This window comes from Pimephales promelas, chromosome 18, assembly GCF_988280905.1.
Source record: "Pimephales promelas chromosome 18, fPimPro1.hap1.1, whole genome shotgun sequence".
In the NCBI taxonomy this organism is placed as follows: domain Eukaryota; kingdom Metazoa; phylum Chordata; class Actinopteri; order Cypriniformes; family Leuciscidae; genus Pimephales; species Pimephales promelas.
The window spans coordinates 3,486,635-3,500,000 of record NC_142786.1 but is presented as its reverse complement, the minus strand read 5'-3'; the positions used below and the strand labels follow the sequence as shown (position 1 = coordinate 3,500,000).

At 37.8% G+C, this 13,366-nt stretch overlaps 1 protein-coding gene across 2 annotated transcripts in view; it reads right to left on the bottom strand.

Moving 5' to 3' along the window:
- Positions 1 to 13,366, bottom strand: part of trappc9 (trafficking protein particle complex subunit 9) — a 213,673-nt gene that overhangs the window by 63,084 nt on the left and 137,223 nt on the right. For both annotated transcript variants that reach the window (XM_089122730.1, XM_089122731.1), the window contains 2 exons: positions 7,804 to 7,956; positions 5,305 to 5,396 (listed from right to left, as the gene is read on the bottom strand). In XM_089122730.1, the coding sequence (XP_088978856.1) occupies positions 5,305 to 5,396; positions 7,804 to 7,956 (245 nt within the window). The remainder of the gene's footprint in view (positions 1 to 5,304; positions 5,397 to 7,803; positions 7,957 to 13,366) is intronic.

Sequence of the window (13,366 nt, the reverse complement as noted above, 5' to 3'; positions counted from 1 at the left end):
AACCAATGAAAACAGGATTGGGCACACAGCAACCAATGAAACGCAAGACAGGTCACACAGAAACCAATGAAATGCAAGACAGGTCACACAGCAACCAATGAAACGCAAGACAGGTCACACAGGAGCCAATGAAATGCAGGAGAAGTCACACAGCAACCAATGAAACACAAGAGAAGTCACACAGCAACCAATGAAATTCAAGAGAAGTCACACAGCAACCAATGAAACACAAGACGGGTCACACAGCAACCACTGAAATTCAAGAGAAGTCACACAGCAACCAATGAAACACAAGATGGGTCACACAGCAACCAATGAAACACAAGACGGGTCACACAGCAACCAATGAAATGCAAGAGAAGTCACACAGCAACCACTGAAATACAAGAGAAGTCACACAGCAACCAATGAAACACAAGACGGGTCACACAGCAACCAATGAAATGCAAGAGAAGTCACACAGCAACCACTGAAATACAAGAGAAGTCACACAGCAACCAATGAAACACAAGACGGGTCACACAGCAACCAATGAAATGCAAGAGAAGTCACACAGCAACCACTGAAATACAAGAGAAGTCACACAGCAACCAATGAAACACAAGATGGGTCACACAGCAACCAATGAAATGTAAGAGAAGTCACACAGCAACCAATGAAATACAAGACGGGTCACACAGCAACCAATGAAAAGAGGCTTGAGCACACAGCAACCAATGAAAAGAGGATTGAACACACAGCAACCAATGAAACACAAGACAGCCAATACTCTGTGCAATGAAGTGTGTTGTTGACATACTGTATGTTCATGGACCATTTATTTATTCATATTTAATTATCATAAAAATGTTCGTTTTTAAGTATAAGTGAAAGTTTTTGTCTTAGGCCACATATCTAGTCACCATTTTAAAAATCACATTTTTTACCTTCAATAGTTAATTTTAAATGACAAATCATATTATTAAAAGTACAAATATTCCATGTAGACTCTCAATCAGTATGCGTTTGTAAAATCTGATGCATCATCATAATAGAATTAGCAAAACACTGCTTAAAATAGTCTCCAGTACATGTCATCTTCCTAAATTAATTCATGTCAACTATCCAAATTCAGCACCGCCAATGACCTCTAGGATACAGTACAGAAGAGCCTGAGTGTCCACTGATGATTATAGGTACAGACACACACACACACACACAGTTAATCAGTGGCTGAAACGGACGGTGCCGCATCGCCCCTCTGTGCAAATGAACAGAATCATCAGAATCCTCCCGGTTGCCACGGTAACGCCGAATGCCGCAGAGTACCTGTCTTGCAGCAAATAGATTCAAGTACGGAAATGAATAAAACACTAGATTACAGTTCGAACACTAATCATCGCTCACGCTGCGCTGATGAGATTCCAGAAGTATCTCACACTAAAGGCATGAAGCTTTCATTCTGAAGCACGTTCACTGATTACACTGTTTTTTCTTTTCTTTTTTAGAGACTCTTTGACCAACATACACAATCACCAGATCACCAATATCAACTGATGTCGACAAGGGCAACACACTGATCCAAATAAATAAATAAATGGGATCCACATAAAGTGCCTGTTGTTGTTAGTTGGCATGTGATTTGGCCTTTAATTTACAATGCAATCAAAAACAGCCGAGAATTACAGTAGGAGAATATCCATCCATCTATCCATCATATCCAGCTAATAAAGGCAAAAAGACCCCGAAATAAAATAATAAATATAAAATATAATAGGTAATTAATAAATCAAATATTAGTTTGATAATTTCCTAAAATAATAATAAATACATATTTAATATGACAAAAATAATATATATATATATATATATTAGGGCTGCGCAAAAATTAATTGCGATTAATCGCATCCAAAATAAAAGTCTGTGTTTACATAATATATTTGTGTTTCCTGTATAGAATTATTTTGTATATATAAATACACACACATGCATGTACAGTATATATTTAGGAAAATGTGTTATTCATATATAAAATATTTATATAATATAGATTATGTATTTTTATATATATACAGAATTTAAGTGCAAATAATTCTTAATGCATGCATAGGTATTTATTAATACAAAATAGTTATATACAGCACACACAAATATATTATGTAAACACAGACTTTTATTTTGGATGCGATTAATCGCAATTAATTTTTGCACAGCCCTAATATATATATGAACCTTTATGTTTCAATTATATGATTAGCTGCTTAGAACTGTTTTTCAGAGCATTAGCATTTATAAGTTATGAACTAAATCCTTAATGGATTGTTATTATCATCTCTGTCACATCGGTGTGACTTTACAGCCGTGATGGTTATGATTGGCAAACGCAGTTATAGGAAGACCGTCTGATCCGAGTTCAGGGGGGTTAGAGACTTAAATAAATGAAAGAATCAGAGAACCATAGGCAAGTTCTAGAAATAGCAGACTTTAAAAGTTTCGTTTTTATTATTCCACCATCTAATACGCAATGACCCGTTGCAGGTCTTGTAATATTCGTCAATTTAAGAGTCCGGACTGGAATACGAGCACGCGCAGAAACTGCCATCACACTTTCTGAAGCTCAGATGGGGTTTTAATCAAGAGCACTGCCGTTTCACATCTCTGATAAATGCATGAGAGAGAGAGAAAGCCTTCTGATAGGTGCATTAAAGCATTAAAGAGCGCTGACCGCATTTAACAGCTAAATAAATGCTGCTGATGACGGGAAAGACTTTAATGGCTCTGCTTCTGCTTCTCTTGTGTTTGAATGTCTCTGCATATTGTGTGTGTGTGTAGTGTTTCGAAATAACACTCGCTAAAAACTAAATGAAGTAAACACAGGATTTAACCTTCAAATAAACAGCAACTTGACAAAAAAACTATCAAAAAAAACAATCCATGCCAATCACAAACATCAACATTTAAGGTGCCATATTGAAATCTCTTTGTTACAGACCATCTAGTATACGATGCTGTGAGGGGAAAACATTGGTGTCTCACAGTGGATTCGAACCCGGGTCTCTCACACCAAAGGCATGTGTCTTATCCACTGCGCCTTTTTTATGGCAAAACATGAAATCACACCAATCCACGAACCGACAGGCCTGTCATAACGACAGATAAACAAGACACTAGTGCTCTGACAGCCACTTGTGTGCAAATGTAACAGAGAGCGAGAGAGATGATCACCGTGTGATATGCAACATGTTTCATGTCATGGTCTGGTCATCTCAGATGAGTCCTCTAACATTCATGAGCTCATGAATATGCATTAGATTTACGCAGGTCTGCAGGCTTGAATAAACATGAACGTGTGATGTGTGTTGACCGAGGATGAGGAGGATGTGAAGAGGCACGACAGCGGATCCGGAAGCAGAGGTGGTTACAGATTTAGACACAGGTTTGAGCTTTGATCTCCGAGGCTCATTGAGAGACAGAGAGGGTTATATCACATATACTTGTCACAGAGGAACAGAGATGATCCAGGCCAAGATAAGACTCTGAGTCTCAGACACCTCCCGTGATTCAGACACTCCACACAGCACTCTCACACACACACACACACACACTTTACAACAGCTGCTCAGTTTTAACATTAAAGAAAGGCTGGAAACATTGACTGCACTTTCCCACCGAATCAAAATAAATGAAATAAGAATAAAATAAACGTATTAATCATTTAATTTGTTTAAAAACATTTTAGCAAAAAGTATGATTAGCTAGTAGAATAGTTTTTAAAGGATAAGCATATTTTTTTTTAATAATCTGTTTTAAAGTTGTAATAAAATGGTAGTGAGTGACAGATCTTTGCTACACAATTCAATTTATTTCCATACATCTGTCATATAATTTTTATTTATTTATTTATTTATTTTTTTGCAACAGCTACCACATCGCATCCAATTTTCCTGTCTAAAATAAAATGATTTCATAAACAGGTAATACATTTTTTTAAAAAATGTAAATTTAGCTTGTCACTATATTTTAAGTGACTTCAGTTAGTAACCTAAATTTGCATCTTATCTACCCCTAGATGCTTTTTCAAGGGTACTGCCCACCCTAAAAAGTACACTTTCGTCTAGTGGATATACTAGTAGGCAGTGTTGTAGACTCGGACTCGGTCTCGAGACCATATTTTAATGGTCTTGGTCTTGTCATGGACTCGTGTCCATTTGGACTCGGAATTGACTCGTACTCGAACATTTTTTTTTTTAGGACTCGGAATTATTCCCGAGTCCACTCGAGTTCAATTAAAAATATTTTTCATGATTATTAATGTATGTTAATTAAATATTTCTTTAAATTGATTGACACGCCCAGTGATTGGTGATTTTCTAGTGCGCAACTGCGCATGACAAATTGTAATAAAATTACTTTTAACACCAACTATGTGGCCTTTTTACCCTAAACTGATCATATTTGTTAAACTCTAAGTAAATTCAGTAAAAAAAAAAAAAAAGGATTTCTCTAAGTAAATAAAAGTAAATTAGGTAATCAACCCTCACTGGTCTCAGTCTCGACTCGCACTCGACCGTCTCTGGTCTTGTACTCGACTCGGACTCGACTCTCTCTGGTCTCGGTGTCGACTCGGACTCGAGTGAGGTGGTCTCGACTACAACCCTGCTAGTAGGCACCCTTAAAGTACTCATATCAGGTTACTAGCGTATGTCATGTGTTAATTGACTGATATGAATTTAATTTGTTATATATTTAAACAACTTTTGACTGTCGCATGAAACCAGCTTGCCATAAAAACTATATTTAAATTACTTAAAATGTTGAAATATGTTCTCAAAACTAGTTTTAAGTGGAAAAGTGGAAATAAGTCATTCACACATCTTTAATAAATAAATTTGAATTTAAATAAAAATATGTTTAAGCTTAAAATATGATTAGCTAGTTGAATTGTCTTTAGAGGATAAGCATAAATTGTCTTTTTCACCAGAAGGTCCAGTTATGAAACAAAATACATCCTCAAACATAAGCATTGTTCTCAATAAGATCTATAACATGCGTTAAAAATGCAGCTCTAATGAAAACAGCAACACATGACGCAACAGCGTATCTGGTGCATCTCTACATAGACCAACAATAATTAAACAGCGCAAACGATGCAAGAACCTCCTCCTGCGTGAACGGCCTCAACACTCTGTGGCACATTTCTCCTCCATTACAGATGCAAATAAGAAACATGAACAGAGACCAGTCCTACATCCACCGCTGGAGACAAATAACCTCTGAGTGTGAATATATTTCGATCTCTATTCATAGAGAGGAAAGTGTTCTTACCCCACTGTAGAGGGGCCAGCTGCAGATGATCAAGGATGAGCTGGTTGAGGACGCCCTCCACACTGGCCTCCCCATCACGCTGAAGGGACGAGTGCACATTTGGTCAAGGAACATATGCCTTATTATTGAAATGTGATGCAAATTTGATCAGAATGATGCAAATTTGATCATCTTCTTCCTGGAAGCATTCAGAACAATAATGTCACTATGTTTTCTGCTTTAAATTTTGAGAAAAAGAGAAGTATGTCGACCGAGGTGAAGTATTTGCACACAGCGACACTAATGACGACGACGACGTGAAAAAAAAGCTGATTACGTTACAGCAGGGATGCTATCGGGAGCCTCTAATGATTGTGAACTGTGTAAAGAGATGGCCATCTTCTCAAATGAGCCATGTAAGTGTACACTGAGATCTGGAAGAGATGAAGAGATTCCTAAAGCCAGATCTGTACACTGTACAGTTTCATATTTTATCAAATAAATTTCCTTCCACTAACATTTGACAATACTGACAAATATTGTTTAGGACATTTGTGTGACATAATAGTGTACTTTATATGCAATATGTATTGTGTAAAGTAAGTAGAGTGCACAGTCTTTCAATGTGTCAGATAATTTGCCATGCTAACTGTTACAAAATGCAATGCAACAATGATTATTATCAGGCACTTGCATTTTCTTAGTATTTTTTCAAACAAAATCAAAGTAAGAGGGGAATGATAGGAGAATAACTCCTGGTTGTAAGCCTAAACTTGATATTCACTGTAAACTCGTCCCTAAAACTTGTTTTGTTGATCTGAATGTTGTTCCAGGATCAACAAAGATGTTGATCCAGGAACATGTTGTACTGTTCTCAACTAGTGATTAATGAGCCAAACATGGGCTGTAGGTCGATTCTGAAAAAAACAATGCTGGATCCAAACAATGAAATGCAACTAATCGTATAATCCTGCATGAATAGCTGCATTTCAATGATGTTTGCTACCCTATAAAAGAAAAGAAAGCTAATATGTGCGTCCAAATAAAGTCTAACAATATGGAGAAAATAATGGTCACATATTAATTTGTCACGTGGTAATACAATATTTGGCCCACTGCTTGGTTTGCATATTATTTGGCTGATACAGTTCATGTTATTACTAATAACAATTATTTAAAATTTTAAGAACATTTATTGCATTGTATTATAACGAATTTGGGACTGTATCGGGTCACTAAATCTGAGAACGAAAGTCAAACCAGCTGAACCACTGATACATAACACATCATTTTGCAAACTATTGTTTGTAAATAAATACAATATATGCAATATAAATTATAAAACTGAACACATTCAAATATTAGTGAAATGAATTTAACTTAACAGAAAAAAGTTATGTGAACTTAAGAACTGATTATGTTAAAAATGCAATTTTGTAGCTTTTTATCTATAGTTTCCACACTGTATAAAGAAAATACATGTTAAAATTAAGTGCTATATTGTGTTTTTGCACACGATTAGTATACTTTAAGGAGAGATGTGTTAGAGTTGAATGTTCTGTTATGTAATCACAGGGGTTTCTGTTCTGCTAGCTAGCTTGAATACACAGTATTTGCACATTTATGGTTGTTTGACTGACATGATGGCGGGCGGCACTGAACACAATTTTCACAATTACTCTTCTCTTCATATCAGTGTGTTTTTAGTCAACCAATGTATCCACAAATCCAATCAGTCATGCTGGTGCCAAGATCTCTGAAACGCGCATGTATCGCCGGCTTGGGACTGTATCTCTTGATTATTTATTATTTCAGGTGTTTATTATTTTGTAAGTGTCATTGAGCCTCCACAGTGTCAAGCGACTCGTGAAGAGAACAAGTGCTGGTAATCACGGAGGCGTTTAAACGCTATTAAAATGAGAGATGACGCAGTGGAGAGTGTACAGTGTTCAGGGTTCATGTCATGGTGTCAGTCTCCTGAAATAAACATGAGAAAAGATGAACACCGATGATGCTGTTTTTGCTAAAAAAGAAAAATATGTGAAAAAAAAAAACATTTATATAACAATATTTTTTTTAAATTGAGGACGTCTCCATATGTCCCCAAATGAGTATTTCTCTCAGATTTCCTTCAGTTCTGGGGACAAATTTGTCCTCAAACTATAGCTAAGTACACACACACACAAGCGCCATAAGTTTAAACCATATGTCAGTGCATCAATCTCAGTGTAAACGTGTCTCCTCCAGTATGTCCAGCTGTTAGAAACAGATGCCGTCTGATGGGCGTCCTCACAGCTGGGACACACGTAACATCCAGAACACATTACATCACCTGCTACATACTCTAAAGCTCATACACAAGAAATAACTACTAGGAGAGTTCATAAACCCAACTCTAAAATCTGATTGGATGAGACTACAAGATCGGGCACAGTAACTATAGTAAATATTGAGTAGTACTCTAGTGTGTTCAGCTTCAGGTTATCAGAACAGCTGCTTTGAGTCTCAGTAAAGGATATGATGGTCCAGCGGATGTCCAACGTGCTGTTGATGAGTCCTCCCTGGACCTGCTGTCTCTTCTCTTCCTGTTGGCGCACTGTGGACAGTCGCAATGCATCGTGGTCCGTCACGGGCATGCTGTCAAAATCAAACTTATCCACCTGAATGGCCATCCTGCACAAACACAGAGAAGTACACAAAGGTCAAGTGAAGTGCTTGTCAAATCCACAGCAAAACAATAAATAAAATACACTTGTTTTCATGGAGGGTGACATGCTCACAAAGATACCCTTCAAATGTCAGTCAAATTTCGTTTGTATACTGAATGTTCAAAAACCGATAGCAGAAATCCATCACCATAAAAGGCTCGACAGAAACTGTACACAAAAAATGGCAAGGACATGTGCAAGCTCACATAACCACTTCAGGCTCATAGAAACGACAATAAAATATCCTTGACATTTCCATGTTCTCCGTTATCAGCGAGCAGAGAGAAAGAAAAAGAGAGAGAGAGAGAGAGAGATCGAGGGATGGATTAATGAAGGAGATAAGGCCCTCTGGGGGACCGCTGGGAGATGCTCTCAGGCCTGGAGTCGAGTCGCAGCATCTCTGGAGAGGACTGCAAATCTACTGATATGAAAATATGCTGAGATATTTAAGTTATGGCATATGGCACAACACCAGTTGTTTGAGTGTGTGTCAATTATATAGATGACAGTTAGAATATAAAAGAATCAACTATGTATATGTATGTGTGTACGGACGGACGGATGGATGGATGCATGGATGGGTGGATGGGTGAATAGATGGATGTATGGACGGATGGATGGATGAGTGAATATATGGATGGATGAATATATGGATGGATGGATTGATGGATGGATGGGTGAATATATAGATGGATTGATGGATGGGTGAATATATGGACGATGGATGGATGGGTAAATATATATGGATGGATTGATGGATGGGTGAATATATGGACGGATGGATTGATGGATGGATGGGTGAATATATGGACGGATGGATGGATGGGTGAATATATGGACGATGGATGGATGGGTAAATATATATGGATTGATGGATGGATGGGTGAATATATGGACGGATGGATGGATGGGTGAATATATGGACGGATGGATGGATGGGTGAATATATGGACGGGCGGATGGATGGATGGGTGAATATATGGACAGATGGATGGATCGGTGAATATATGTATAGGTGGATTGATGGATGGGTGAATATATGGATGGATGGATTGATGGATGGATGGGTGAATATATGGACGGGCGGATGGATGGATGGGTGAATATATGGACGGATGGATGGATCGGTGAATATATGGATGGATGGATGGATGGATGGATGGGTGAATGGATGGATGGATCGGTGAATATATGGATGGATGGATGGGTGAATGGATGGATGGGTGGATGGATGGATGGGTGGATGGATGGATGGATGGGTTGATGGACGGACGAATAGATGGACAGGTGAATTGGGTGGGTTTGGATGAATGGATAGATGGACGGGTGAATAGATGGATGGGTGGTTGGATGGATGGATGGATGGACGGCTGAATAGATGGACGGGTGGATGGATGGATAAACATCATTAATGGTGAGATTTGACAGCACACACATCCTCGGCTTCTTCCTTCTTTCATTTATCCAGTACACACACAGAAGACAAGAGGCCCTGCAGACACTGATCTAGAATTCATCACACACACACACATTACGGAGCCTCCGGCCGACTCTCTCTCTGTTTACACAGCCTGTGGTGTGTTGGCTGTCATACAGGAAGGAAAAATTATTTCCTCTCGTTCTTCTTTCATCCGTCTCGTGTTTAGAGGACTGCAGTGGAACAACACACTGAGATGAATGAGTTGAAACCCAGTGAAGGTGAATCTGATCCCGAGGCTCACGGCTGTTTGTCTCCATCTACTCTTCTCTTTTGTCTGTAAACAATCCTGCTTCCTTCCCTTCGTTTGTTCATGTCACTCTGACATCATTTAATCTTTTTTTTAATCTTTCTACCTTCCTTTTTGCGTTTAACATTCCTTGCTTCCTTTTTCATTATTTCTTACATCCATCTATCCTTCCATTGTTCTAACTTACTTCATTTTTTCCATTCAACCTTCCTTACTTCGTAATTTTTTTTTTCATTCTTCCTACTGTCCTTTGCATTTTTCTTTTCATTTTACTTTCCTTCATTTGTATTCTTCCAAACTTCTTTTTTATTCTTAATTACTTCCTTCTTTCATTCTATATTACTTGCTTCCTTTTACCGTTTTACCCTTCTTTGTTACTTTTTAATTTTACTTTCCTTCCTTTTTCGTTCTACCTTTCTGACTTTTTGTCCTTCCTTCCTTCCTTCCTTCCTTCCTTCCTTCCTTCCTTCCTTCCTTCCTTCCTTCCTTCCTTCCTTCCTTCCTTCCTTCCTTCCTTCTTATGTTCTTCCTTCCTTCCTCTTCCCTTTCTTCCTGTTTCACCTACCTTCCTTCCTTCCTGTTTTTAATTTCTTCCTTCCTTTCTACCTTTCTGACTTTTTGTCATTCCTTCCTTCCTTCATTTTTGTTTTTAATTTCTTCCTTTCTTTTTATCTACATTCCTTGCTTTCTTTTTCTGTTCTTCCTTCCTTCCTCTTTCCTTTCTTACTGTTTCACCTACCTTCCTGTTTTTATATTCTTCCTTCGTTTCTACCTTTCTGACTTTTTGTCCTTCCTTCCTTCCTTCCTTCCTTCCTTCCTTCCTTCCTTCTTCTGTTCTTCCTTCCTTCCTCTTCCCTTTCTTCCTGTTTCACCTACCTTCCTTCCTTCCTGTTTTTAATTTCTTCCTTCCTTTCTACCTTTCTGACTTTTTGTCCTTCCTTCCTTCCTTCCTTCCTTCCTTCCTTCCATCCTTCCTTCCTTCCTTCCTTCCTTCCTTCCTTCCATCCTTCCTTCCTTCCTTCCTTCCTTCCTTCCTTCCTTCCTTTTATTTTTGTTTTTAATTTCTTCCTTTTTTTGTCTACATTCCTTGCTTCATTCTTCTGTCCCTCCTTCCTTTCATCCTTCCTTCCTCTTTCCTTCGTCCTCCTATCTCTCTCTGTAATGTGGTCATGATGTTTAGTCACCTGATGTTGGTGAGATGAGAGGTTATTGTCAGTGAAGAGGCTGCAGGTGTTTTGGTATTGATGCTGATGGACGTGTCAGTAAATGTGATCTGATTCGCGTATAAACTGATCCTGTAAAACAACACGCAGGTGAGAGGAGATGTTGAGACACGATGGACTGATAAAAACAACGTCTGAGACGTGATCAGCGATCTAGAATCTCATATGGGAACTCGCACAAGCTCCAAAGAAAGATGTCTCACTGCTGAACATGAGCAGCGCACAGAAAAACTCACATTCACACATTTCTACAGAGATGCCCAGAGTAATGAACCCAACCGCAGAGAGATTTGAGATGTGAGACTCATCTGAGGGAAAAAGAAGGGAAAAAAAGACTGAAAGATCCCTTTACAGACGCAAGGGGATTGAGAAAATTCAATTCAGGAGTTATTATTTTAACAATAAAGCTGGTGAATTTAAATTGGTGAATTCCAAGATCCACAAGTCAGAGAGGGTTTTATCATGAAAACAGTTAACAGCTAATGTTGTTATTAACATAAAGAGTGACGGCACACCAATTAAAACACAACCACAAAGATTACTACAACTGAAAAAGGGAAAATCTAACCAATTAGTCAGTGCGATTCGCCCCTAAAGCTAATGTCCCACAGAAATATAACATTAAAATGATATTTTGCAAGAAAATATGATCTTTTTTGAGATTTAACCTAATACACAGTTATGATGGTTTTTGTTTAACATTCATTCATCTTTATCACAATCAAAAAGAAATATTGCATTTAAATGCCGTTTCTTTACAAATCCTTAAAAAAAAAAAAGTTTGCTGATAATTTACTCACCCCCATGTCATCCAAGATGTCCATGTCTTTCTTTCTTCAGTTGAAAAGAAATTAAGGTTTTTGATGAAAATATTCCAGGATTTTCTCCATATAATGGACTTCATTGGGAACCAAACGGTTCAAGGTCCAAATGAGAGTTTCAGTGCAGCTTTAAAGGGCTTTAAACGACACCCGAAGATGAATACGGGTCTTATCTAGGACCCTTCGAGTCATGAGTCGAAAAAAGATTTGTTCATTTTGATGAAAGAGTCACAAATGCTCATCACAGAACAGAGCAAGGTGAGCATTTGTGCTTATAAAACTTAAACTTTTTTATTATTTTTTTAAAATGAGCGATCGTTTCGCTAGATAAGACCCTTATTCATCATCTGGTGTCGTTTAAAGCCCTTTGAAGCTGCACTGAAACTCTCATTTGGACCTTGAACCGTTTGGTTCCCATTGAAGTCCATTATATGGAGAAAATATTTCATCAAAAACCTTTATTTCTTTCCAACTGAAGAAAGAAAGACATGGACATCTTGGATGACATGGATATCAATTTATCTGGACAGACTCAAGGCATAGACAGAGATTGATATTATTCTATACATGAGCACAACAAATGAAAAAGAAAAAGGAAAAATATAATAATAATAATACATTTTATTTGTATTCCACTTTAAACATGAAGGACACATCTCAAAGTGCAACAGGTGAACAGATAAAAACAGTCAAAGGTAGCAATAAATAAAATATATTAAGAAAATGCAATAATAAAAGCCTCTACGGGTTGTCGCACCCTCAGTTGGTTAGGAAGGGCATTCCTCAGAAGAAATAATGTGACAGGATGAAAAGAAATGTGCTGCAGCATTTTAAAACAATCAGTTTGCATGCAACCAGAGATACAGATACAGCATTTATGTGATCAAGGCTTTTGCTGCAGTTTCAAAGTGTCACCGATTGTGTCTTGAGAGAGAGAGAGAGAGAGAGAGAGAGAGAGAGAGAGGGGGTTATATTTAGCTCACGTGTGTGTTCTCTCCAGTGACTCCAGCAGCAGAAACACTGAGCTATTTATAGACTGGCTCCCAGTAACCCGCGGTTACAGGCAAACACAGCAGCATCACTGCGCCACGGCAACGCCGCATCACCACACCCAGCATCAACACACACACATCATCATCACAACATCACACTTACTCACTGTGTCGTTCAATTAGAGCAGATGCAATATAAAACCGAGATTCATACACTCAAAACGACACAATCCCTCAGATGAGTCTACAGAAAAGATGACAGGTTATCAAATCCCTCCGTCTGCAAATCTAATTCAGAATTATGTGCGTGTGCGTTTTTGTGCTAACAAGCATACAATGTATTTATTGATTTATTTTAGGTTGTGATGCAATATTACAATTTTAATAATACATACTTTTTACTTTGCTTCAGTTGAATACAAATATATATATGCACATATATAGAGTTAATAAGTTGATTTAGCATATTTGAATATTTTAGTATACTATAATGGTACATACAACAGTACACATTTTTTGTGTTGTTTTGTCTGCCATCTTTTGTCATCAGCTCTTCTTTTTCACTGAGCTTGATATTTTGCTATATTTTGGAACTGTAGCACTGCATGTGTC